Source organism: Protobothrops mucrosquamatus, unplaced genomic scaffold (genome assembly GCF_001527695.2).
Source record: "Protobothrops mucrosquamatus isolate PMUCROS unplaced genomic scaffold, P.Mucros_1.0 scaffold659, whole genome shotgun sequence".
Lineage (NCBI taxonomy): Eukaryota > Metazoa > Chordata > Lepidosauria > Squamata > Viperidae > Protobothrops > Protobothrops mucrosquamatus.
Window position 1 is genome coordinate 1,105,388 of NW_015386948.1, and position 24,765 is coordinate 1,130,152.

Here is a 24,765-nt window from a genome sequence, read left to right on the forward strand (position 1 = left end):
CTCCCAATTCGCCATAAGATTGCACCCCACCCCCGAGATCTCAATTAAAACAGGATGTCTTGTCTTTGAATCCCCCCCTTCCCATCCTCCAAGGATGTCCCTGTTTGGAGGTCACGGGGAAGTATACTGTAATGCTGCTGATGTGAATTCCAGGCTATGCTAAACCGCTATGTGTTTTTTATTTATTTATTTATTTTACATAAACCACAAGCAGCTTCTCTGTTTGTTGCAACAAGAGCACGGCCCGATTTGAAAGCTTCTGTATTCGGTTCACACAAGCACGTTAAAGCCAACACCGAATAAGTCGCAACATGGCTCAGGGATGGTACAGTTTCCTGATGCAGACATTGGACATTTATTTTTTTTGTATTCTGCCTTTATTATTTTTACAAATAACTCAAGATGGTGAACATATCTAAGATGCTTTCTTCCTCCTATTTTCCCCACATCAACAACCCTGTGAGGTGGGTTGGGCTGAGCAAGAGAGTGACCTAGCTGCTTAAGCTACCTTTTGATAAAATACACTCAAAGATGGATAGCAAAATGGAGGCATTCAATTATTATTCTGAATGTTACAAAGTCAGAGAACGGAGAGCATTCATACCCTCATTTAAGACAGGGCTTGTCAAGTGTCCAACCTTGGCTGGCTTACCGGTAGGTTTAAAGTGCAATTATAAAAATAATCAATGTATATATCTTCCACATATTCAAAAGGGTTCCCGATGTCGTATTAATCTTATTTATTTAAATCAGCATTTCTATTTCTTGAGCCAAAAGCCCATATTTGATGTTGATGTAGATCAGATTCCCTGGCCCTATTTTCTCTTTTAATTGCAGTTCTCCTGACCCTCTGCTAAGAGAGCTATTTTAGAATTTATATTATTTTAGAACAATACAAACCAACATCTCCACATAGCATCGTGCTGGGAAAGCATGATGTATGGGGACCCATGGATTGGATATGCTATAACTAACAATTCTAATTTGGTTTGGTTACTTTAACATTGTGTTTCATTAGGATTTGTATTTGTTTACTCATTTCATCTGTAGACTCCCGAGAGTCCTTAGGAAACCAGCAGACTATAAAATGATGATTGATGATGGTGATGATGTGATGGCATAAATCTTTACATACCCACAATTAGAAATCTAAACTGGTTCAACATATTAGGCTGGAATATAATTGTCTACTTTGTAGCTTAATAGGTCTTACAAATCAAACCAACATAGTTACTTTGAAGTATTGTGAGAACCCAAACAGTTGGGACTGCCTTACATGGAGCAAACTATATCTAACTCAATTTTAGTGACTGACTACAACCCTCCAAGATTTTAGACAAGAAATCCAAATCTTATTTGGACGTTCTAAGAGTGTAATCTGGGATTTTTTCCCCCAGATAACATATACACTCTATTGGTGACCTATTATTCATTCTCCTGATGTTATAGCATGAGACTAAGTAAATTATTGGCAAAGATATAATTGAAGAATCTATATTGCATGATCCAAAGTACTTTATATATTTATAATTTAATTTATAATTTAACTTTATAATTCAACAGCAGTACTAAATGCTGATGCAATGGCTTCAGGAGTTTATCTTTATATTCTAATCTCTCCTGTCTCCATACAATTTCGAATTTTAATTTAGGTTCCAGTTTGGGAGCTAGAAACACTTTGGAGATATTGCTGGGGGAACTGTCCAAGGACTTCTTGACTCGTCCCCTAACACGTAATGAAGTATGTCTTGTTCTTCTCCGCGTGGCTGTTTTTGGAGCTACCACCTACTTCAGTATCAAGTGGGTCTCAGATGCCTTAGACCCTGCCCAGAAGCAAAGAATCCAGTTGAAGAAAAGAGTATGTACTACAAGTATGTTTGTGGCTGGGTTCCCATGGTTAAAATTAAGCCCCTGTTTAATGATGCTTTTGACAAATTTTTGACAAGTGGTCCTTCTTACCTCTTTCTCATTTGCTGTGTCCTCAGTTGCCTTTCTCTTTTTTTTAAAAAAAAAAGTAGAAACAAAAACATTGTGATGGGTGCCAGGGAATTGGATCGACTCAACTATTATAGTCTACACTGAGTCATAGGCAGTGACAGCTGAGATGAAGCTCAGTTGAAAAATCGGGAGCTTGGTATCTATGGGAAGAGAGAAGAGTGGGACATGTTTAGCTTTGTCAGAGCCAGAAGAGTAGAGATGCTGCGAGATATTGCATAACAAAACTGCATACAGCATTACCAATAATTTCAAGATCTAGCAAAGGACTCAGCTTCAGAAATTAATGGATAGCTTGCTAGGAGATAATGTTTGTTTCAATCCTTACTGCACAAGAGAAAACAGTTTAAACCAGGGGTCTTCAAACTTGGCCCTTTTATGACTTGTGGACTTCAACTCTCAGAATTCCTCAGCCAGCATGCCTGGCTGAGGAATTCTGGGAGTTGAAGTCCACAAGTTATAAAAGGGCCAAGTTTGAAGACCCCTGGTTTAGAACATCTCTAATAATGGGCATTCCTCATTTGTGTTATTCTAGATGTGGTGATAAAAAACAACAACTGAACATTTGCCTCCAGGAAATAATTGTCACAGTCTTCCTGTCATGCATTTAAGCTTTCTATAATAGCCTTCCCCAGACTGATATATTTAGAAGCATTGAGGTTACAGTTCCACAAATTTGGCTAGAATGTTGAGTCAGGCTGGGGAAAACTCATTTACACATAATATACTGTATATGATACAAACTAAAAACAAGTTGGACTCTCTCTCTCTCTCTCTCTCTCCATATACATATGCATATTTAAAGACATTTTTAACAAGATAACACTAGATAACCAAAGCAAATGTTGAGCGTACAAGTCTTCATTATTTCATTAGTTTTTTAATATGTTCATGTCCACGCACTTATGAGACATCAATGAAATATGATTGCTCACCTATAATAAAATTAGGTCAAAGTTTACGAAACACGACAAAGTGGTTGAAAATGGAAAACCCAATATAAAAAAGTAATGCAAGAGTTTAGAAGGAAAATAAACATTTAAGGAAATGTCAGGTTAAATTTGAGTTTCTATACTAGTGAATAGATAAGAAAAAATAAGAAAAAAAATTACAAAGAGGCTTCTGATCTTTTGAACAGTGATTATAAGTGGGCCTTCCTTGAAAAAAAAATTGTGCTGGGTTCTCATTTCCTGTTTGATGCTGCTGAAAAAGCTTCTTGGTGACCATCTAGAATTCACTAGACCGGTTTTAATTACATTTCTTTTGTGCTCATTATTATGAAGACCCACAATCATTTTCTGAAGCCGTACTGGGCCCCTGTGCTGAATATAGTAAGTACAAGTCAGTAACTCTAGCTCATTAAGATGAAAGTGCCATGTCAAGCTAAATTATACACCTGAATTTACTCTCCCCCCCCCTTTTTAATCTCCTTGGACAGGCAGAAGACCTGATGAAGCAGATTGGAATAGAAAAGGTGAAGCTGTCGGAGTATGAGATGAACATTGTAGCTCATTTGGTGGTTCCCAGGGACATAAAGGTAAGCGGGAGGGCTGCTCCTTCCCTTGTCCCTGCATCAACTGTGACTTGTGGTTCTATCTGCAGTTAGCTGGGCAACTGGAAAGAGCAATTTAGCCCTTGATTGGCAGCTGAGCAAACTCAAAGGGATGCTGGCAGTAGCATGAAAAGTCTACTTAAAGGACAGACAGAGGAAGGCTCTATCCATGCTGGATTTAGATTGGCTTGCCATCAATGTGGTCTTGGTGACGCAATAGGACTGGATCTCAGATCAGAGGCCCAGAGTCCAGAGGACCAAATGGTGACCTGAAGAGAGTTGGTGGTTCTGACAGTAGCCCATTGACCTGACATCCATGGCTAAAGTGATGTGGGAAAGGCAGAATTTCCATTATTTATTTATTTATTTATTTGATTTGTATCCCGCCCTTCTCCTCACCGGACTCAGGGCGGCTGACAGCCTTATAAAACAACATTACAACAAATATCAATATTAAAACCAGATTAAAAGAAAATATTTGTAAAGGCCTAGTCGTTAAAATTACCCTTAAAAACCCCACTAAAATTCCCTAGGCCAATCCCGCTTGTTGNGGATCACCCGGATCTCTGGGGGTAGTTCGTTCCAGAGGGTGGGGGCTCCCACCGAGAAGGCCCTCCCCCTGGGGGTCGCCAGCCGGCACTGTCTGGCTGACGGCACCCTGAGGAGACCCACTCTGTGGGAGCGTACCGGCCGATGGGAGGTAACCTGCGGCAGAAGGCGGTCTCGGAGATATCCAGGTCCAATGCCATGACGCTCATCCATCTCTCTCTCTCTTCAAGAGGTGTCCACAGACTGTGGAGGAAATTCCACTTTTTGGACCTATCCTATGGACACCTCTTGTTTTTTAAAAGAGGGTGGGAGTGACAATCCGATCTATTATTCAGAGAGTGTATGAATACTATATCTATCAAACTGAAAGTGATTTGAAGAATAATTCACTATCAACAATAAAAATTACCTCTACTTACTCCAAACCAGACTTTCCCATTGAGGTAGCCTTCAACACGGATTTAAATATTCATGGAGAGAAAAAGTCAGAGGGAGGGAAGGAAGGAAGGAGAGTTAGGAGAACTGCAAGTACATTTGAAGTCCAAAATCTGGACTTGGCCAGGTTTGGAACCCAGCTGCTCTTACTAAACGGTTCAGAACCTCTTTCTCATTTCAGCCCTCCACAAATTTGTCCAATTTGCAGGTCACTTGGAACGATGTCGCAGGCCTAGATGAGCTGGTCAGTGAACTTCGAGACACCGTAATCCTACCATTACAACAGACACGCTTGTTTGAGCACTCCAAGCTCTGCCAGCCTCCAAAAGGTATCCTTGGCAAGTCTTTGTTTTAGAGTCCTGAAAGGTCCAGAGGCAGACTGGTCATTTCAGGCCCTGCCCTCCAGCTTCTGCTTATCCCATGTCAATGTAATTTTTATTTTGTTGTCTATTGATGTCAACAAATAAACAGAAGCATTTAGGAAGGCCCCCACATACAGGTAGGCCTTGACTTATGACCAAACTGAGTCCAAAACTTCAGTTGTTAAGCAAGGCAGTTGTTAATTTAGCCATGCCTCACTTTATGTATTTATGTAACCCAGGAGTAAATGCAGTACACAGTGGTTTGTAATTAAATAGTGGTTTATACTACATTACATCTACAAATATACACTAGAAATAAAATACATACACGTGGTGAAACAGAAAACTCCAATACACAGCAATTACAGCAGTCAAACCGACGAGAGAGACTCCAGCAAAAAACTTCCCTTTTATACTCAGACTCTTAAAGGGATACACACACCTGCTGAGTCATTCCTATTATTGCATCATCCACATTACATCATTACATAAGCTGTTTAGCCTTTAAATCAGAATCCTGACAAGCTCCCATACTTCATTAGGAGCTGGGTGATAGGAAAACAATATGGGCTTATGACTTTCCCTTTTATTTAGGTGTCTTACTGTATGGACCTCCAGGATGTGGCAAGACTCTCCTTGCCAAAGCAATGGCCCAGGCATCCAGCTGCAGGTTCATCAACCTTCAAGCATCCACCTTGATGGACAAATGGTATGGGGAGTCACAGAAACTCACCGCTGCTGTTTTTTCTCTGGCAATCAAAATCCAACCTTGCATCATTTTTATTGATGAAATAGGTAAGATCTCAGTCTGTGGTTTTTGTACCATGTACTGTAATTTAATGTTCTTTCGTCATTATCAGCTTTGATTTTAAAAACTTACCCTAAGGAATACTGCGTCGAACCCATTAAGTAGGCTTTTATTAAAATAGAAAACTATTCCAATAGCAAAAAGGAGTGATATGGGGCATTGATGGGTAGGGAATCAGACTTTTAATAAATGCTTGGACAAATCACTCATATTTTAGCAATACGTACTTGCCTTTTATTTTAAAAGAAAACTGAGATGTTTAGGAATGGCCATCTTATTGCTTGTGCCATTTTGTAATATATCCATGATATTCTATTAACGTTCTATTCTTCTCTTCTTCCTGAAAGATCCCAAAGAGGGTAGGGTGAATTTTTAAATCCTAGGTTTAAAAAAAAACCTGTGGATTTGTCTTCTGTCATCCTTAGTGTCAGTACCCTTTAAGAGAAGGTAGAATAAGATCGTACCGTAAGAAACAACGGTTCAGTCTTTGGAAAAACCTAATTTCCACTGAATTTTGCTCCTGATTTAGAACGGAGTGAAAGAGAAAGCAAAAGTTGCTGAACAAAACAGGCTAAAATCTGGAGAAAAGCAGTAATTCAACTTGGCTGAACTATTCTTTTAATGTTCTACCCATTTCTGGCAGATGCCTTCCTGAGGAACCGCTCCAGAACTGATCACGAAGCCACAGCTATGATGAAAGCAGAATTCATGAGCCTTTGGGACGGGCTGCAGACGGCGTCTGACTGCCAGGTAAAGCTTGACACTTAGATCCATCAATACAAATGGAGTCCAAGCCAGCATTAAAAATACGGACCATTCATTCTTCCACCAGAGCAATAGTTCTGTGTACTTCCCTGCTTTGCACATTATGCTCAACCAGCATACTGAAAAAAGAAAACGTTAAAACATCACAAATAAAACTACACGGTCACTTGAAGGCTAGTTGTATACATTTTCTAATAAATAAACAATGCATAAAGTTCTAGAGCATATATAAGTGTGGATGTTCAGTGAAAAAATAGCACTTTTTCTCATTTAGAGGGTTGACACAATCAGCAATTCTGGTGTTTATGTCTGTGTCTATCTGTCTGTCTATTTATCTATCTATCTATTTCAGGTAGTGGTGCTGGGAGCCACCAATAGGCCTCAGGATGTGGACCCAGCCATCCTGAGGAGAATGCCAACAACTTTTCATATTGCACTACCTGTGAGTAGACGTGACTTCTCTTCCCACAAACTCTCTTCCCCATCCATCCACACTGCTGGATAGTAAGACCTCACATCCCATATGGACTTTGCAAGATCCAGTCAGTCAACCCATTAGGTTCTTCAGGGAGAATGTACCTGGAATCAGAACGTTTGTGGCAGGGAGGCTTAGATGGCCTCAAAAATAAGTGCAGAAACACAGAAAACAACATATAGAACAGTGGTTCTCAACCTTTTTAATGCCGCGACCCCCAACCGGTCGTAAGTTGAGGACTAAACCGGTCGTAAGTCGAGGACTAAACCGGTCGTAAGTCGAGGACTAAACCGGTCGTAAGTCGAGGACTTTCCCTGCCCGGGAGCCCCGCACATGTGTGGTTCCGTCCCCTGCGCCGGCCGAGGCGTAGCTGGCAAGCGGCAGAGACGGAGCAGGCCGACCACCAGCTGGCCCAGCTCAAGGGAGGTAAGGCACCCGCCGGAAAAGGGGAAAAAATGGCGGACAGCCTTGCTTGGTGACCCCCGTGAAATGGTCAATCGACCCCAAATGGGGTCGCGACCCATAGGTTGAGAACATATTTGAAATGGCTCCGACACAGATAGGAAGATAGGAAAAATAGAGAGGCAGCCAGGTTAGTACTGTGGTTAGGGCACAAAGCCAGCTGGCTGACCTTGAGCCAGTCACTCTGTCTCAGCCCTAGGAAGGAGGCAATGGCAAACCATTTCTGAAATATTGCCAAGAAAACTGCAGGGACCTATCCAGGCAGTTGCCAAAAGTCAAGACTGATTCAAAGGCACCAGATTTCGCTATCTCTGTTTCTCTATCTCTCGTCGTCTTTGATGTGGTGTTTTCAACCCCATTCTCTGCTCCGACAGACCCAAAGGCAAAGACAAGACATCCTGAAGCTAATTCTTGCTGGAGAAAATGTAAGTTTCCAGCTTTCTTCGCGTGTTTTCACTTTAAATGTTATTAAAGGAAAGAGCTGTACAAAAGCTCTTCTGGAATGTTAACATCCCTGTCGTGCAATCATAGGTTTCAAGGCAGAACTGCAAGTTAAGTTTATTCATATAAACCTTTTCCACAATAAAACCCACATTTTAAACACAATGGATGCCCATAGGTAGTCCTTTCAGGCTGTCTGTGGCTGCCCTGGGCTTAATTCTAAAAAAACCCATTCAAAGCTCTCAATTCTGATTTATGGTGAGACCCATTAGATGTTGTTTCCTATGTCCTACTGTTTGGGAGATAAGGTGGGCATCACGAAGAGATGGCTTCCACATTTAGTTTTAACTCTGGACCTAGCCACAGATTGCTTTGGTCCTGCATGTAATACAGCTTCCACAACACAACTCTTTCTTTAATAAACTGGTCTATTCCAACTGATAGAATAGAAGCAACCTGGAATTAAGGAGAAACTTCCGAACAGCTTGCCTTCAGAAGTTGTGGGTGCTTCATCACTGGAGGTTTTTAAGAAGAGACTGGACAACCACTTGTCCAAAACGGTACAGGGTCTTCTGCTTGAGCAGTGGGATGGACTAGAAGACCTCCAAGGTCCCTTCCAGCTCTATTCCGATTGATGGATTTATCGGAACAATCAGAATGAACCATTTCAATAACCAAAGCAAGAACATTTTGCTCCTGTCAACAAGAGGGAGCGATGGTGCCATTGCCCCAGTCCTAGGCCTTCAGCTGGGTTTTATAAAACCTTTTCGCTTTAGGCCTCCGCTGCCGTGTGCAAAAAAAAAACGGTCCAATCAATCAATCAATCAATCAATTTCTCGCAGGGAAAAAAAGATCTCGCAAAGTTGGAATTGATTGAACGAACTTTTTAGTCCCACCCAGTCTGCCGTTACCACTGCAGCCACACCCACCCAATGGGCCACGCCCACCCAGCACCCGATGATACATAAGTGGTTTTGGGTTGCAGTTTGGGCACTCGGTCTCTAAAAGGTTCGCCATCACGGACCTAGACCATCTCAGACAAGTGACTGTCCAACCTCTTCTTAAAAACCTCCAGTGATGGAGCACCCACGATTTCTGGAGGCAAGCTGTTCCACTGGTTAATTGTCCTCACTGTCAGGAAGTGCCCTCTCTTCCAGCACAGCCACCTCTGAGTTGCCTGAAAGAAGGCGAGATGACAATAGGGGCAAAATCGTTGAAGAAACCCGAGTTTTTCATTTATTGGTGGTTTTTCTCAGACGAGCAATGCCGTGAGCCTGAAAGAGCTGGCAGAGAGAACACGTGGTTACTCGGGCAGTGATCTGTGGGAACTGTGCCGGGATGCCGCCACGTATCGCGTGCGCGATTACGTCCGAAAACAACAAATGAGGCAGGTGGCCCGCTTGCTGCACCGCAGAGGGAGTGAGGAGAAGACGTAAGTCGTCTCTCATTTTTTTCCCCCATTCGCCCCCGACTCTTCCTGGGTTGGGCTGCCAGGTGCTGCTGCATTCCAGCAACATTAGAACATTTTATAGAATACCGTACAGGTCGTCCTCGACTTACAACAGTTCATTCAGTGACCAGTCAAAGTTACAACGGCACTGGAAAAAAAATGACTTAGGATCGCTCTTCACACTGACGACTGTTGCAACATCTCCATAATCATGTGATCAAAATCCCGACGCTTGGCAACTCCGACGGTTGCAGTGTTCCAGATTCCCCTTTTGCGATCTTCTGACACGCAAAGTCAACGGGGAAGCTAGCTTCACTTAATAAGCGTGTTCCTAATGTGGCAAGGAGAGCCATAAAATGGGGCAAAGCTCACTTAACGACTGTCTCACTGAGCAGCAGAAACTTTGGACTCAAATGCAGTCGTAAGACAAGGACGACCTGTATTAGAATATTTTATTTGAGCATTTAGACCAGTGCTGGTGAACCTATGGCACGGGTGCCAGAGGCGGCACTCAAGAGCCTTCTCTGTGGGCACGTGCACCGTCGCCCCAGTCCTAGGCCTTCAGCTGGGTTTTATAAAACCTTTTCGCTTTAGTCCTCCGCCACCGTGTGCAAAAAAAAAAAAGTTCAATCAGTCAATTTCAACTTCTTGCGGGGAAAAAGAAGACCTTGCAAAGTTGAAATTGATTGAACTTTTTAGTCCCACCCAGTCTGCCGTTACCACCGCAGCCACACCCACCCAATGGGCCACACCCAGCCAATGGGCCACACCCACCAGGCACTTGACGATGCATAAGTGGGTTTTGGGTTGCAGTTTGGGCATTCGGTCTCTAAAAGGTTCGCCATCACTGGTTTAGACTCTTATTGAGGCTCAGAATCCATGTCTCATTTTGCTTCCCTCAAGAGCTGTTGACTCCTTACTCTTCAATGTTCAAGGGTCTTGAAGATAGTTTGTCCGGGGAAATGAGACAAGGTGTACATTCCGAGGATAGATAAATGTATTCTCACAAAAGTTAAAGGCTAGACCTGAAGGAAATTCTTCTGTGGGATGATCTTAGAATGGCATTGGGTGACTGGGGTGGATGGAGGGGTTTTTTGCATCTATCCACCTAACAGCTTACTCTCATTCTTCTTGGGTGAAGAATAAATCTTAATCTGATGCAACTGCCTGGTGTATTTATCATCCCAATTCAGGAATGAGCTTGATAAGGAATGAGAATATTTCGACAGTTATGAGCTAAAATTCAGGAGTTGCAAGGGAAAAGAAGAGCGAGCAGTTCTAGAAGGAAAAAATAATCTAACAGAAAGCTTTTCTCCTTCCCTTCCTTTCATGCCCAGGGACTTGGAGGAAAATTCCTTCAGACCACTTACTCAGCTTGACCTGCTGCTCGCCCTGGAGAAGATGAAGGAGTCCAGAGGAGCCACTTCAGCCCGCTGACAGAACCAGCTTTGGACTGATTGGATGAGATTCCTAACCTGGAGAGCCAGGATTAACCTGACTGCAATTGCTCTACTTACTGCAGGGATGGCCAACCTTGGCCACTCTAAGACCTGTGGACTTCAACTCCCAGAATTCCGTAGCCAGCATGGCTGGCTGGGGAATTCTGGGAGTTGAAGTCCACAGGTCTTAGAGTGGCCAAGGTTGGACGCCCCTGTTCTGTTGTAACGTTAGAGCAGGGGTCTTCAAACCTGGCCCTTTTATGACTTGTGGACTTCAACTCCCAGAATTCCTCAGCCAGGCCCGCTGGGCAAAAAAGAAGAGAAAAAATATTGTATCGGTGTTAATTATAATTTGGGATAGAAATGTTACTCACACCATTTTTTTCACTTCTTCTTTTGTAGTTGGGTGTAACGTTGAAAAAGGACTCCTACAACTCACAACAAAATAATCAGGTTTCAGTTCTAAGCCGATTACTTATTAAAGTTTTGCTTGCCTGTGACTTTGCGTGTACTCGTGGATGCGTACGAGGTTAATAATTTCAATTAGTCTTGAGTTTTCATTTCTTCTAGAATGCCTCTTAAGTTTTGGAGGGTCCGCTAAGCCTCAGCTAAATGTTCCAATCACTGCTTCTGCTTTTTTTCAACCAGAAACAGAATTTAACACAGCCCAAGTTTTTTATTTTAATTTGGAGAGTACGTCTCACAACACAGTATTTGAAGATTTTTCCACTTCAAAATGCAGGAAATCATGTGAATCGCTTTCTTAAAGGGTGGTCAGAGAAGGCTCTGGGGAGCCCAGAAAAGAGGTTAAGTAACTTAGTTGTTCTCACGTAGAAGAAAATTGAGAAGTTGCTGATACATGGATGATGATACTTGACTTCCTCATAAGCCTTTTTTCTTCTGTCCCTCAGTACTGGGTTTGAGCTTCATTGGTTGCCGTTTGCTGCCATCTCCTGGTCAGAAGTTGTAAGTAGAGTCTGGTCTCACCGATTTGGGGAAAGTATTCCTTACCGCATCTTTGCCTTTTTGCCTGAAATTCAGCCTGCTCTGCAGGTGGAAGGCTGCCAAATACCAGGTTTCTGCAGAATATACGGGGCCAATGTGCTTGCAACTCTTACATTTGGGTTTCAAGCTGAGAAGACTCAGTTCCTTCGGGGGCTTGAGCCCAAACCCTGCTAAAACCACTAAAGAGAGAGCCAGGAACTAAATACACCATCATAGAAGCAATCCTAAATTCTAAATTCCACTTAAGAAACTGGCTGGGGAACTGGGGTTGTAACATGCTGCAAGGTAGAACTTGGTCCAGAAAAAGGAGCTTTTCAAAATGCCCGCCTGAATATTTATGGTCTCACCATAAATATCTACATGGTCTCACCCAACTTGAACAATGCAACTCTGGTGGCGAAATTAATTTTTAAAAAAATGAAGAAACAATCAATCAACTGCAGTTAAAATCCCAACAATAGCAACTAATAGGCAATTGGGAACCCAAGCGTGCTTCGTGGCCTTGATGTGGGAACCCCAATAATCACGATTCCAATATCCATGTATTTGAGGGAACCTGTCTTGGTCCTAAGTCTTCTGGTTCAAAAGGATAATTTTGTAACTTGTATACTATCAGATGCAGACCCAAACAAAAACTATGATTGTTAGCTAAAAGTATGATGGGATATGCACCCGTCCACATAAAACAACTTGAGCTGTTTCGATTCCTTCAGGAAAAGATGCATTACGACATCACAAGAAAGGTGGGTAGTACTGTCAGGATTCTAGAACAAAGAGCTAGGAGCCTGTACTTGTATCCAAGTAGTTGTATCCAAGACAACACTGGAAAAGACCAAGTAACTGCTGAAGGGTCTGTGTCCTAAAACTTGATTGCCAATTATTTTTGAGATCCGTCCATCAACAGCGCATGGAAATAGACTCAGCAAGCAGCTATTATCTTGTTGGAACCTTAAATATTTCATCTTCTTAGGGCCAGGTATACTGAGTGACGGAGGGAAATTAAGATTTCCAACCAACCAACCAACCAAACTTGGTTTCAGAAGAGCCAAACTGGCCTGTCTGACAAAGGCGACCTGGGGTTTTTCCAAAGCAGCTACAAGGTGTCTCTAAAGGCAACACTCCCCAAATTGCCAAATGACTTCTTGGCAAGGGTGTATCAACAATTTCATGAGAGATGGCTTGTGCTGCGATGCCGCAGTTATCTCCATAGCACAACAGCAGGTCTTGCGTGCCCATCAAGGTGGCATCTTGTCCAGAATGACCAAACCAGAAATCCAAGCTCTTCTTGGCACAAACAGAAACGTACTCCTCACTCAGGGTTTGACGCTGGGTGGCCACAAATGTCTGGTCATACGAGACAATCTGTACACTGATGCCCAACAACACACGATGGATCTCCGAACCAAGGTCTACCGTGGGGACAAGAAGGACAGCTGCACCCATGCCATCGCTGTGGTCCTGGTTAACCCGATTTGCCTCATCCTGATTGGTATGCAAGGGATTCAGGGAGGGACGCTGAATCTGAAAGCTTTCCAGACAGCAAAGTACATTAAAGAACATTTACGCCAATAATTACGCAACAAGCTTCTACCGTCGTACCAGCTACGGGCCCCTCTTTTACCAGTCCAGCTTGCAAAGGATGACATTTTTCTTTCCATCCCATGGAAGAACACGCAGGAGAGGAGGATCCTGGTAACTTCTAAGAAAGTCCACGTCCAGTGGGACTGATGTTTCAGACCTGATGATCTTTAAACTTCCATCTTTGAATGAGCACTTCAGAACAAAATTCCATCTACAGCTCCTGGAGGCAGGAGCAGCTTCCTGGAGGTCCTACTAATGACCGAGTCTTTCCAAGAATGTCTTGAAGCTGTTCACTTTTCATCCTCAGCAATTCTGTTTCCTAGAGACCACCCTGGATTTTACCCCACAGATCTTCGGCTCCTACCCATAGACAGTACGCAAACACTTTTTAAATCCACGCCTGACTGCTTCGATTTCTATTTCTGATGCTGCCAGCTGTTTGATTAGTAGGCTTTCTTAAAACGTTTATAAAGAGATTTCCCAAAAAAAATTACAGTTATTTTGCAGCCTATAATCTTGCTTTGCCATTTGTTTTCTTCTATCTCACTTGGTAATTTCCTTGCTTCTACTCTGGATATCCGCTAAGGCTTGTTGTTGGTGGGCAGTTTAAAATGCAACAAATACATGGGACTTTGCAAAGGGAAATGATTTAATTCTACATCTATGCTGGTAAGAAGGCTCTTATTTATTGGATGTTTCTTCCTTGGCTTACAATAAAGAGCAGACCCTGAACACTGCCCCTTAGGCCTCTTCATTCAAGAAAACTTGAGTTCTCATTGCTAGATATCAATAAAAAATATCAGCAGAGGTGTAGAGGAAGCCTGTAAAGGACACCGGTTTCTCTCTTAGTCACAATTGTTGAATTAATTGCAAAGTGTGGTTTCCATTAAAACAGCCTTGCTCAGTCTAGTTTGCCCCAGCTTTGTTAAGACTTCAATGGCCTTGGCTGTCTCAGGAAGCATGGAGGTCTACTGTGTTAATATTGCCTTCTGTAATCAAACTAAATAAAACATCCACTGATAAACAATACATTTCTGATTCTGAAAGGTTGAAAAGAAAAAAGGTCCATATAATACCTTAAGATATTTTTTATAAGCAGCTGGGACAGGCACTTTTTGATTCTCAAGAGTTCCTACTTCTTCTCTTTTTTTCTTCTGGCTCCACTAGTTATCTCTTTTCCCCCCAATGATCACAAAGTATCTCAGACTCCACTGTCCCAAAGCTGCTTTTGCTATGAGCGCCAGATTCTCTGTCATTTTCAATCAATTAATATTTGCACATGGTTAACATGCTGCCGTACATTGTTCTCTTTATAAGGAATACTGTAGATGACCAGGCCGGGCCCGAGGCAGGGGTCAAACGCATCGTAAGTCATGAGTCTCTGCATACCCACAAAAGATCTAAGTCCAGCCCAACTTGAATTCCTTCTATTCTTATCTCCCGCTCATTTCCCTTGACCATTAGTTGGCCAGGTTGTTGTAGAGAGTTTTAAGCTTGCAATAAATCTTTGTACTCCTTTGAACCGCCCAAATCTCCTGATTTCCCAGGCACTTGACAAATAATGTCAAGTCTTACTGGACTGCCTAAGTATCCACTGACAGGTGAGGTGAAAATGTCTTCCCCGTTTCCTTACTTCGTAGCTTCAAAGTGCAAACGTATTCAGATTCCTTGGACTGTACACACAGAATCATTCCAGTCCACTTTTATTTACAGATATACAGGGGATAAATAAACGACAAAAACTTGACCGCAAAGTTGTTGCTCTCTCCAATTTTCCGTAGTCAAGATCAAATAAAAGGTGCCCAGTTGGGAAAAAAAAAAAGCTTCAACGGAGGACTAATCTTTGCAGTAAATGCTACCATGAGCTTTCTCAGGTTTATGATGTCCCGGTTGCTGTAAAGAACAAAACCCCGAGCAGAATAAATACTTTAACTGCTGCTCTGTAAAAAATCTTTAAACACTTAATTGTCCTCTTTGGCAAAGCAAGATAATGAAGGCAAGCAAATCAGAACTTTCTTGTGATCCGTGTCCAAAGTCCAAGGTAGAGTGTGAAAGGAAAATCATTTTAAGCCAGAGCATTGAATTCCTCAATAGGTGTGTGTGTGTGTGTGTGTGTGTGTGTGTGAGAGAGAGAGAGGGGAGGGCAGGCAGGCAGACAGACAGTCAGACAGAAGTGTGGGTAGAATGATTTTGGCTATAATGATCAGAATAAGCTTTTCTGATGACAAAACTGATCCCTTGTTGAGAGACAGAGGAACTACCATCCAGCACTTCTCATCATTCCTACCACTGCAGGAATCTTTCACTGAGGACAACAAGTACAGCGATGCTTGGTCGCTTCAAGTAGAGAGAATGAAAGCCTGATTAAAAGCGCGAGGTGTTTCTCTTTCCCATCTACATTTATAAAAGAAGCCTGTCGATGTTCTGGGCAACAGAGGCGTACGGGGTATCTCACTGCCAAAGAGACGGTCTAATGTGTCTTCCCAAACCCCTCACACCTTTTCTCCTACTGCAGTGTGTGTGGTAGGTTAAGATCCGGAAGGCGAAAGAGAAACGGCATCATGGTACAATCTCCTACAGATGTTTGGAACGGTGACATCTTCTCTAGCACCTGCAGGAAACAGCTGCCAAACAGGCCATCTTGGCTCCAGGGCTCACATCTTTCCAATCTCTCTTTGGGATAATATCACCAGGTGTAGTGTGCGCAATTAAGTTATGAAAGTCATTACCAGGCTGCAGGTCACATCCTGTATGGAACTGGGAGGAAGGACGCAGCAAGTCCTCGGGACCCTTTGCCCTAACTTCAGGGATTCTAGAGCGCCAGATAATCTCCAACAACGGAAGATGTTGGGTCAGTCTCGTTCCCGCAAACGTTGCCAATCTCGTCTAGCAGAGTCTTCCTAGAAACGCTTCTGTCTTCGTCAACTTAGGAACGGGCACTTTTGGAGAGTCCAAATCATTGTTGTCAGGCAGGACAACTAGCTACTCCGGCAAAGAGCTTTTACAGCAGCAGTTCTATCGATGCTTGTAGGCCAGCAAGCTCTCAAAATCTGGAGCGCAAACCAGCTTGTGCTTCACGTGGCCCAAGACGATCATCTCGCCACTCCGATTGTCCCCGATGCTGACCGAGACCAGCTCCTTTGCAAGGCCAAGAGAAAAGGACAATTACTCCAACGCTCCCCCAAAGTAAAAAGTAAACAAGCATCAAGATCCAATCAAGGAACCTTTCCGGGTCTGAAGTAGCAAGAGATTTTGTGAAACGGATTTTGAGGGTCAGCATAAACCCACTCAGTGGCAGGTCTCAGTCAGGGGCTCTGTCTGCCGATTTCCCCGCTGCAAAAGCCTTTTAGAAATATAAGCAATTCCCAGTCGTTTAAATTAAGCCAGAGCCAAACAAAACAAAAACCTGTTCTATCCTGAAAGCTTGGGGCTAACATCAGAATAATAATAATAATAATAATAATAATAATAATAATAATAATAATAATAATAATAATAATAATAATAATAATAAAAAATAATAAATAATAATAAATAATAATAATAATAATAATAATAATAATAATAATAATAATAATAATAATAATAATAATAAAAAACAAGAATACTTGTTTAACTCCTCACTCCTTTTCCACGCCAGCGAGACTTAATTATTCCTTAATCTAGACCATCATTTCTCAATCTTAGTAATTTATCTGGATATTTTGATTCCTGAGCATTCCGTGCATTCTTCTTGCTGATCCAGACCCAGTTTTGGCACCATGCTGACTTTGAGCAAAGAGCTGTCACCACTGTTCATCCACTAGTGCAGGGGCAGGCAACCTTGGCTCTTTTATGACTCGTGGACTTCAACTCCCAGAATTCCTGAGCCAGCATGAGGGAAACTTTGACCCCTTCATGACTCGTGGACTTCAACTCCCAGAATTCCTGAGCCAGCATAGCTCAGCTTGGAAACCTCTCCCTTTCCCCTCAGCATGGCTGGCTCAGGAATTCTGGGAGTTGAAGTCCAGGAGTCATAAAAGAGCCAAGGTTGCCTCCCCCTGCACTAGTGCATAGCTTTTTTTAAAAAAGGGTATTTGCATGTATATGGTTTATATTTTCAAGCAGGATGTCCAACCTCTGCAACTTTTAAGACCTGTGGACTTCAACTCCCAGAATTCCCCAGTCAGCCATGCTCTGTCCACAGGTCTTAAAAGTTGCCAAGGTTGGACACACCCAACTTAAACAGAGGTCTTGTGGGAAACCTACAGACAACTCAGGGCTCTCTGGCGCCAGTTGGAAGCGCATGGGACCAAATAGGATATCTCCATTAAGATTCTCCCATCAGTCTTAAGGGCTATTAAGTGCCTAAGCCAAGACCACAGCCTGAGAGCACGAATATTCCCAAACCATCTCAACCGCGGTTTGACTGCAGCATTTGGGGCGAGGTGTCACACCAGCCCTTTGCTAGCTGCTTGTTTCTTGCAATTGCTATTCCCAGATACACAGGCCCTGAACCCTTCTCGTTTGAAATGGTCTCTGAAGGGCAGCCACGTCCCACGAGAGAAGGCCTACCTGAAGGAAGGAGCAGGGTGTTCCCGTGGTTACATCAAGAGTCACTTGGCCAAGAACAAGTTGCACTTTCCCCGATTTGCGGATCAGCAACTTCCCCACCTGCCCTTCTGAGAGGTTCCCCAGGGTGCAGGTATTCTCTGCTTCCTTGGCCTCCTGGAATAGCAGAAGTGGACAAGTTTAGGAGCTGAGGAAGAAATCAAGATTAGAGCATTCGGAAACTCGCTCTGAGCTCTCCCTTAAAATGTAATTACAATCCTATTTTCTGTGCCCGGACAAGACGAGCTGAATGCCAAGAGAGTCCTATAGAAGCAAAACAGGAAAATTCATTTTTGGGGGGGGGGAAGCTTCCTTAGCTTCCACTAATTATAGGATAATTATGCTGATAAAAACCCAACTCCGGGGAAATCCTTTAGGTTCTAGCATTGCCATCCCATCTCAAAATATACATTTGTAATCAACGGCTAGGCCAGGGGTAGGCAACCTTGGCTCTTTTACCACTCGTGGACTTCAACTCCCAGAATTCCTGAGCCAGCCATGCTGAGGGGAAAGGGAGAGGTTTCTAAGCTGAGCCGTGCTGGCTCAGGAATTCTGGGAGTTGAAGTCCAGGAGTCATGAAGGGGCCATAGTTCCCTCATGCTGGCTGAGGAATTCTGGGAGTTGAAGTCCACCCATCTCCGAGTGGCCAAGGTTGAGAAATACAGGCCTAAACCAGGGGTAGGGAACCTTGGCTCTTTTATGACTCGTGGACTTCAACTCCCAGAATTCCTGAGCCAGCATGAGGGAAACTTTGGCCCCTTCATGACTCGTGGACTTCAACTCCCAGAATTCCTGAGCCAGCATGGCTCAGCTTGGAAACCTCTCCCTTTCCCCTCAGCATAGCTGGCTCAGGAATTCTGGGAGTTGAAGTCCACGAGTCATAAAAGAGCCAAGGTTGCCTACCCCTGGGCTAGATCATGGTTGTTTCTCTGCAGAAATGCCAACATCCTGGCTTCCCTCAGACCAACTTCCAGGTCTCCGTTTGCAGCCACAAAGGCCACACGCATCGCAGTAGCATCTGCAGATTCCTGCCGTTTGATTCAGCAGGAGCCGCACCTGGGTCTTCTCCTGTTTTATCACCATCATCTGCCCATCCTCGTTCTGCACTTCTGTTTTCAGCGGCTTAGTGTCCTGTGTGGGCGGCTGTCCCGGGAGCGTGTCTGGCAGCTGCAGGAACAGCAAATCTTCCTCCTTGGAGAGGCTCAACCTGGGCAGCAGTTCCGCAAGAGAGACATCGTGAGGGAAGGGAGGAGGGGTTTTTGTGGGCGCTGGAGCCTGGGCACGTGGCGTCTCCTCTTCATCATGGGGTTCTTCTTTCACTGACAGAGAGAGAGAGACCGAGAGAGAGACAGAGAGAGACACAGAGAGAGAAAGAGAAAGATGCAATAATAATAATAATAATAATTTTTATTTGTGGTCACAGACCAAAATGCAAGTGCAACAAAAGAAAACACAAGAAAATATAATCACAAACAATTAAACACCAGAAGCCTTGGCTAAAGGAAATCACAACGTTTTCCTCTAATAGTTACAGCTCTTAAAAGAAATTTAGAAACCTGAAAAGTAATATAGGAGGAGCCATCCCCTAAACAATATATAAAACCAAATTACTAACATTAGAACCAGAGGGATCAATTCCAAGGAGAGACAGTAATTTAATTCTGCCTGTGTTATACATAGGGCAGTATGGGAGAGAGAAAGAGACAGAGAGAGAGAGAGACAGAGAGGATCACTAGAGCTGTCACACAGTCCTAAAGCTATACTGCCAGCTCAGTGCATTGCAAGCTCCAGCCAACTGAGATTTGAAAAATGGAGCATCAATGCTTATGCTTTGTGCCAGGACTCTCCTTCCTTTATATACAAGTACAGGTGGTCCTCAACTTGCGATCACAACTGAGAGCAAAGTGAGAATTTGGTAAGTGAGTTTTGCCCTATTTTACGACTTTTCCTGTTAAGTGAATCACTGCAGTTGTCAAATTAGTAACATGCTTGTTAAGCGAACCTGGTATCCCCCACTGGCCTTGCCAGAAGGTTGCAAAAGGGGATCACGTGACCCCCGGGACACTGCAACCGTCATCAATACGAGTCAGTTATACCAAGCGTCTGAATTTTGATCACGTGACCCTGGGGACGCTGTAACGGTCGTGCCGTAAGTCAACAGTCATAAGTGACTTTTTCCAGTGCCTTTGTAACTTCGGTCACTAAGTGAACTGTTGCTAAGTTGAGGACTACCTGTACGTACGTAAGGATCATTTTTATAGCAAGCCATGAGAAGACGTTAAGAGCTCGCGAGATGGACTAGGGCAGAAGTGGAAGACCGTGCTTTCGATGAATTGCATCACAAGTAGACAAGTAGACAAAGGACAGCATGACTGTCCTTTGGCACAGCAGCTGCAACATGGCTGCTCTTTGCCTTGAGCAGCGGTTCTCAACCTGTGGGTCGGGACCCCATTTGGGGTCGATCGACCATTTCACGGGGGTTGCCAAGCAAGGCTGTCCGCCATTTTTCCCCCCTTTTCCGGCGGGTGCCTTACCTCCCTTGGGCTGGGCCAGCTGGTGGTCGGCCTGCTCCGTCTCTGCCGCTTGCCAGCTACGCCTCGGCCGGCGCAGGGGGGGCGGAACCACACATGCGTGGCGCTCCTGGGCAGGGAAAGTCCTTGACTTACGACCGGTTGGGTAGTCCTCGACTTACGACCGGTTTAGTCCTCGACTTACGACCGGTTTAGTCCTCAACTTACGACCGGTTGGGGTCGCGGCATTAAAAAGGTTGAGACCCACTGGCCTTGAGCAATCAGAGCTGGTTCAGCATCCCATTTTCTACAGCAGCCACAGGGCTGCTTCTGGAGACCCGGACACCAAATGACTACAGCCGTATCTCCCGGTCTGTCCCCTTCGTAACTGCCCACCATCACACGTGCCCCAACTCTTCTCTTCTTGCAGGAAATGACAATACATACAATGCCAGGGCTGCAAAATGCCCACTTTATCTGCTGACTCATCTGCTCCAAGTCAGCGTGAGCCGCCTACCTTTCACCGAAGATACATCTGTTTCCAGCTCCTCCTCCTCTTTATGGCCGGCGTTCAATAGCTTGCTCTCCTCTTGATCATCCCCTTCTTCCTTGAAAAGCCAACCAGAATGTGCCAGGGGCAGCTGAACTGGCTTGTTTCGAATGTCATTTTTCAAGCCTGGGTCATCCAGGAACTGGGACCAAAGAACGAAAGAGAAAACGGCTGGTTAAAGAAGAGGACCATTCCTGGAGACTATTTCACACGCTATCCCAGGAGTCTGTTTTGGGGACAATGATGATCTGGGGGTTTTCTAATCTTTCTTAAGTCTTTTTTTTTTAATGTCAAGCTGAGCCAGCATGAGGGAAACTTTGACCCCTTCATGACTCGTGGATTTCAGCTCCCAGAATTCCTGAGCCAGCTTGGCTCAGCTTGGAAAGCTCTCCCTTTCCCCTCAGCATGCCTGGCTCAGGAATTCTGGGAGTTGAAGTCCACAAGTCATGAAGGGGCCAAGGTTGCCTACCCCTGGTCTAGACTGTATTTCATCAACCATTGGCAACATATCAATGTGCAGAGAATTTTTTCCCTAGGTACAAGCTTCCTAAACCTGCCCTTTATTCCTACAGCGGAGATCACAAAGGGATACAGAAACAACTATAGATGAAAAAAAAATGAACACAAAAAAAGGTCATCCTGTGTTAAAATCGTATCAGATTACAATGAATTGAAACATTCCTATTTTAAGGAACATGTTCAATATATACATATACCCTCAACTCCACTTAGCAACAGTGCCCACCAATGCTTTAGAACAGGGATCTCCAACCCCCAGTCCATGGACCCGCACCAGTCCGCGGCCTGCGAGGAATCAGTCTGTGCAAGCAAGCGAAGCCCCATCCCTGTACATGTGGGATACAGGCAACATGTGAAACCACACACACTCCGTCTGCGGAAAAACCGCTCTCTGCAAAATTGGTACACAGTGCCCAAAAGGTTGAGGGGTCACTGCCTTAGAGGCTGAGTCCTATGATGATAAAGTTCATATTATTTGGGCAGTTTATGGATGTTTTTTCCCCAAATGTGGCCATTCTCAAACTCACATCATCTTTCTCCAACATGCGCAAAATCTTCTTAGTCTCTTCATCTGTCTCCCTCTTCTCTTTCTTGATGTTGATGATGTGGGATGGGCCAAAATCAGACATATCCACTGACTTATCCCAGGTACCTGCGCAGAAGGCAAGAATAACAGCACTGCACGTTGCACATCTCACAATGCAACTTTATGGTGGCCAGCTGAGAAGAGCCTGGGACGGTCAAGTCACCCACACCAGACATTTCGTTGAGAGTTAGGTCAAAAAAGCTTTACTAGAATCACCGGTGGACCCATCCAGGTTTATGCAAACAAGAAAAGAGAAGATGAGTCGGGGAGAAGGAATAAGGGAAAAAAGAGGATTCTGGAGAAAGGTGTGATTAATTGATGATCAATGGAATAGTTCTGTGTTCATGCAACATGCTGGAGACAGATTAACAGTTTTCCAAGATGTCTTGTTTGACCAAGAGTTTTTGGGCAAGGGAGAATCACTTGTTCACCCAAGGACGAATTAAGTACTGAGCCTATCCTAGCTTCCTGTCACCTTCTGGTAGCTTTCACAAACAAACAAACAAACAAACAAAAAATGGGAATCCAGTCTGTAGGTGCCAGAGTTGATGTCACAGAGAATCTTGTCCACTTCCTCCCAAATAGCCCCCACTGAACATTGCCATCTCTGATGGACTTGTTCAACCAGCTTTGATGCTGAGGATTTCTACACCAACCCTCAAGATGCACTATCACAGCTTACTTAAAAGCTTTCCATCAGATTCAGCACATTCCTACTAATTTATCCCATCCTATTTTACAAGTCTACCGTGATTCCCCCTGCATACTGTAATGCCTGATGCTGGTGGGGTGAGAACCCACCGGCTAAGAGTCTTAAGGAAAGCTTTATGAGTTCACAGTGACAATTAAAAAGCCCAAAGAGTAGCCATTGGACTACCTCAACTTAAATCATTCTCAAACCTTTCTTCCTCATCATTTCTGCTGGGCCTTGCTCAAAGATGGAGTGAGACTGAATAACTTCTGGCCTCCCTCTGCCTCGTCCATGGCTTTCCCTCTGCCGATCTCGATCCCGGTCTTTCTTCTCTTTTGTGACGGAAAGGTCCTCTTTGGGCCTAAACAGAAAAAAAACCAAACAAACCAGAAAATATGTAATCAATTGCTCAACGAGAGCTAGAGACCTGTCTTTAGGATTTAAAAGGCTCCAAAATATTCAGAAGTTTCCTAAGGCCTTTTACATCTCTAGCTTTATAAGGACTGACCCTCTTTCAGACATGCTAAAAGAGCAAATGATAGAGTTGGGAATGGATAGATAGCTGATAGTTGCAGTTAAGTACCTGGCAGTTGACAGGGGGGAAAAGGAAAGGAAAAGAACTATATAAATGAAAGTATCTATAGAGATTCTCAACCTTCCAAATCACGATTGTCCCAAAGGTGGTTTTTTTCCCCCCAAAAGGCAACTGGATTTTCTTTGAAAACATTTCGCTTCTGATCCGAGATTCTTCAATTCTAAACTGAAGAAGCTTCTTGGATGAGAAACGAAACATTTTCAAAGAAAACACCAATGAAGTCTAGTTGTGTTTTGAAAAAAAAAAAAGCTTTGGGATATATAAATGAAAAGAAGAACAAAACGGATTTTTGTGAAAAAAAGACGCAGGCATTCTAAAGGCCTATATATCTTTCCACAAAATCAACATGCAGTTTTAATTGTTTATTAACAAGTGGTTACCTGGGCAAATGAGAAACACACGATAATAACCACCCCTGCCAACCACATATGTTATTCAAAGAGAGCTGATAAAACAGCAGATAAGCACTGTACGAGAACTATATTTTGGTAAGGACAGGGGTAGTATGATTTTAAATGATATTAATTTCTTCCCAAATAATACCTTAGGAAATGTTGACTAAATAAGCCAAGCAACACCTTAGTGCAAAATTATAGGTTGAACAAATAGCGTCAAAATATAGCAACTCAGGAGGTAGATTCATTGGATAACTTCGGGTTAAGGCTGAAACAGATCCTCTCAGTTCTTTATTGACCATTAAGCATTCCTTCATATTAATACACTCCATAAAAAAGCATTGAAAGGGAACTTACTCTTCTTTGATTTTCCTGCTAATAATGTTAGGGGCAAAGGTTTTCTAAAAAAAAAACAAACAAACAGGAGACAAGAGAACAAATATAGATTAGGCACAATGTTTTGTTTATGACATTCCTCAGAGTACATAGTGTGCTAAAATAGAAACTCCAATCTTTATTTGATTTGATTTATATAACTACCCGTCTCACTTTGATACTATAGTACGGTGAGCTATACTATAAAACTAATAAATATAATTGAGATTCTCACATTTCTTTGGGAAGACAATATTTTTTTAGCATTCTTCATAGTTGCACCGCTTGGAGAAGATATTTCTTTTAACATGTTTTATTTATTTATTTATTTATTTTTATTTAATTTAATTTATATGCTGCCCTTCTCCCAGCGGGACTCAGGGCGGCGCACAACATATTTAAAACAAAAACATATATACAATCCCCCCCTATAAAACCGAATTAAACCGAATTTTAGAGTTGTGTCTTCCAAATTCCTTAAAATGAGCCCAGTATAAAATCCTCCCTAGGTCAGGTCCGCTTGCTGAAAGAGCCATGTCTTGAGGGCGCGACGGAAGNCAGGGGCTCTGTCTGCCGATTTCCCCGCTGCAAAAGCCTTTTAGAAATATAAGCAATTCCCAGTCGTTTAAATTAAG

General features: G+C 43.3%; 2 protein-coding genes across 2 annotated transcripts; one reads left to right on the top strand and one right to left on the bottom strand.

Annotated features, from left to right (window-relative positions):
- Positions 1–311: 311 nt before the first annotated feature.
- On the top strand, positions 312–10,731 carry LOC107289247 (ATPase family AAA domain-containing protein 1-A-like). The gene is made up of 10 exons (XM_029284502.1): positions 312–325; positions 1,660–1,858; positions 3,434–3,532; positions 4,740–4,860; positions 5,488–5,688; positions 6,345–6,451; positions 6,819–6,908; positions 7,778–7,828; positions 9,101–9,276; positions 10,632–10,731. The coding sequence occupies exons 1-10, from the start codon at positions 312–314 to the stop codon at positions 10,729–10,731; spliced, it is 1,158 nt and encodes a 385-aa protein (XP_029140335.1).
- A 4,747-nt stretch (positions 10,732–15,478) lies between these two features.
- LOC107289248 (DNA-directed RNA polymerase III subunit RPC4-like) lies at positions 15,479–24,150 on the bottom strand. Its single transcript, XM_029284497.1, has 7 exons — positions 24,113–24,150; positions 22,975–23,126; positions 22,016–22,140; positions 20,937–21,111; positions 18,966–19,228; positions 17,874–18,026; positions 15,479–16,457 (listed from the first exon to the last, which is right to left on the bottom strand). The coding sequence occupies exons 2-7, from the start codon at positions 22,988–22,990 to the stop codon at positions 16,335–16,337; spliced, it is 855 nt and encodes a 284-aa protein (XP_029140330.1). The 5' UTR covers positions 22,991–23,126; positions 24,113–24,150; the 3' UTR covers positions 15,479–16,334.
- Between the last annotated feature and the right edge of the window lie 615 nt (positions 24,151–24,765).

Excerpts from the sequence above, each read along its gene's own strand:
- LOC107289247 (XM_029284502.1), top strand. Across the intron at positions 6,909-7,777 it reads CTTTTCATATTGCACTACCT|ACCCAAAGGCAAAGACAAGA; the intron begins GTGAGTAGACGT and ends CTGCTCCGACAG. Across the intron at positions 7,829-9,100 it reads TAATTCTTGCTGGAGAAAAT|ACGAGCAATGCCGTGAGCCT; the intron begins GTAAGTTTCCAG and ends GGTTTTTCTCAG.
- LOC107289248 (XM_029284497.1), bottom strand. Across the intron at positions 19,229-20,936 it reads AGATGTATCTTCGGTGAAAG|TGAAAGAAGAACCCCATGAT; the intron begins GTAGGCGGCTCA and ends TCTCTCTGTCAG. Across the intron at positions 16,458-17,873 it reads CACCCTGCTCCTTCCTTCAG|GAGCTGGTCTCGGTCAGCAT; the intron begins GTAGGCCTTCTC and ends GGCCTTGCAAAG.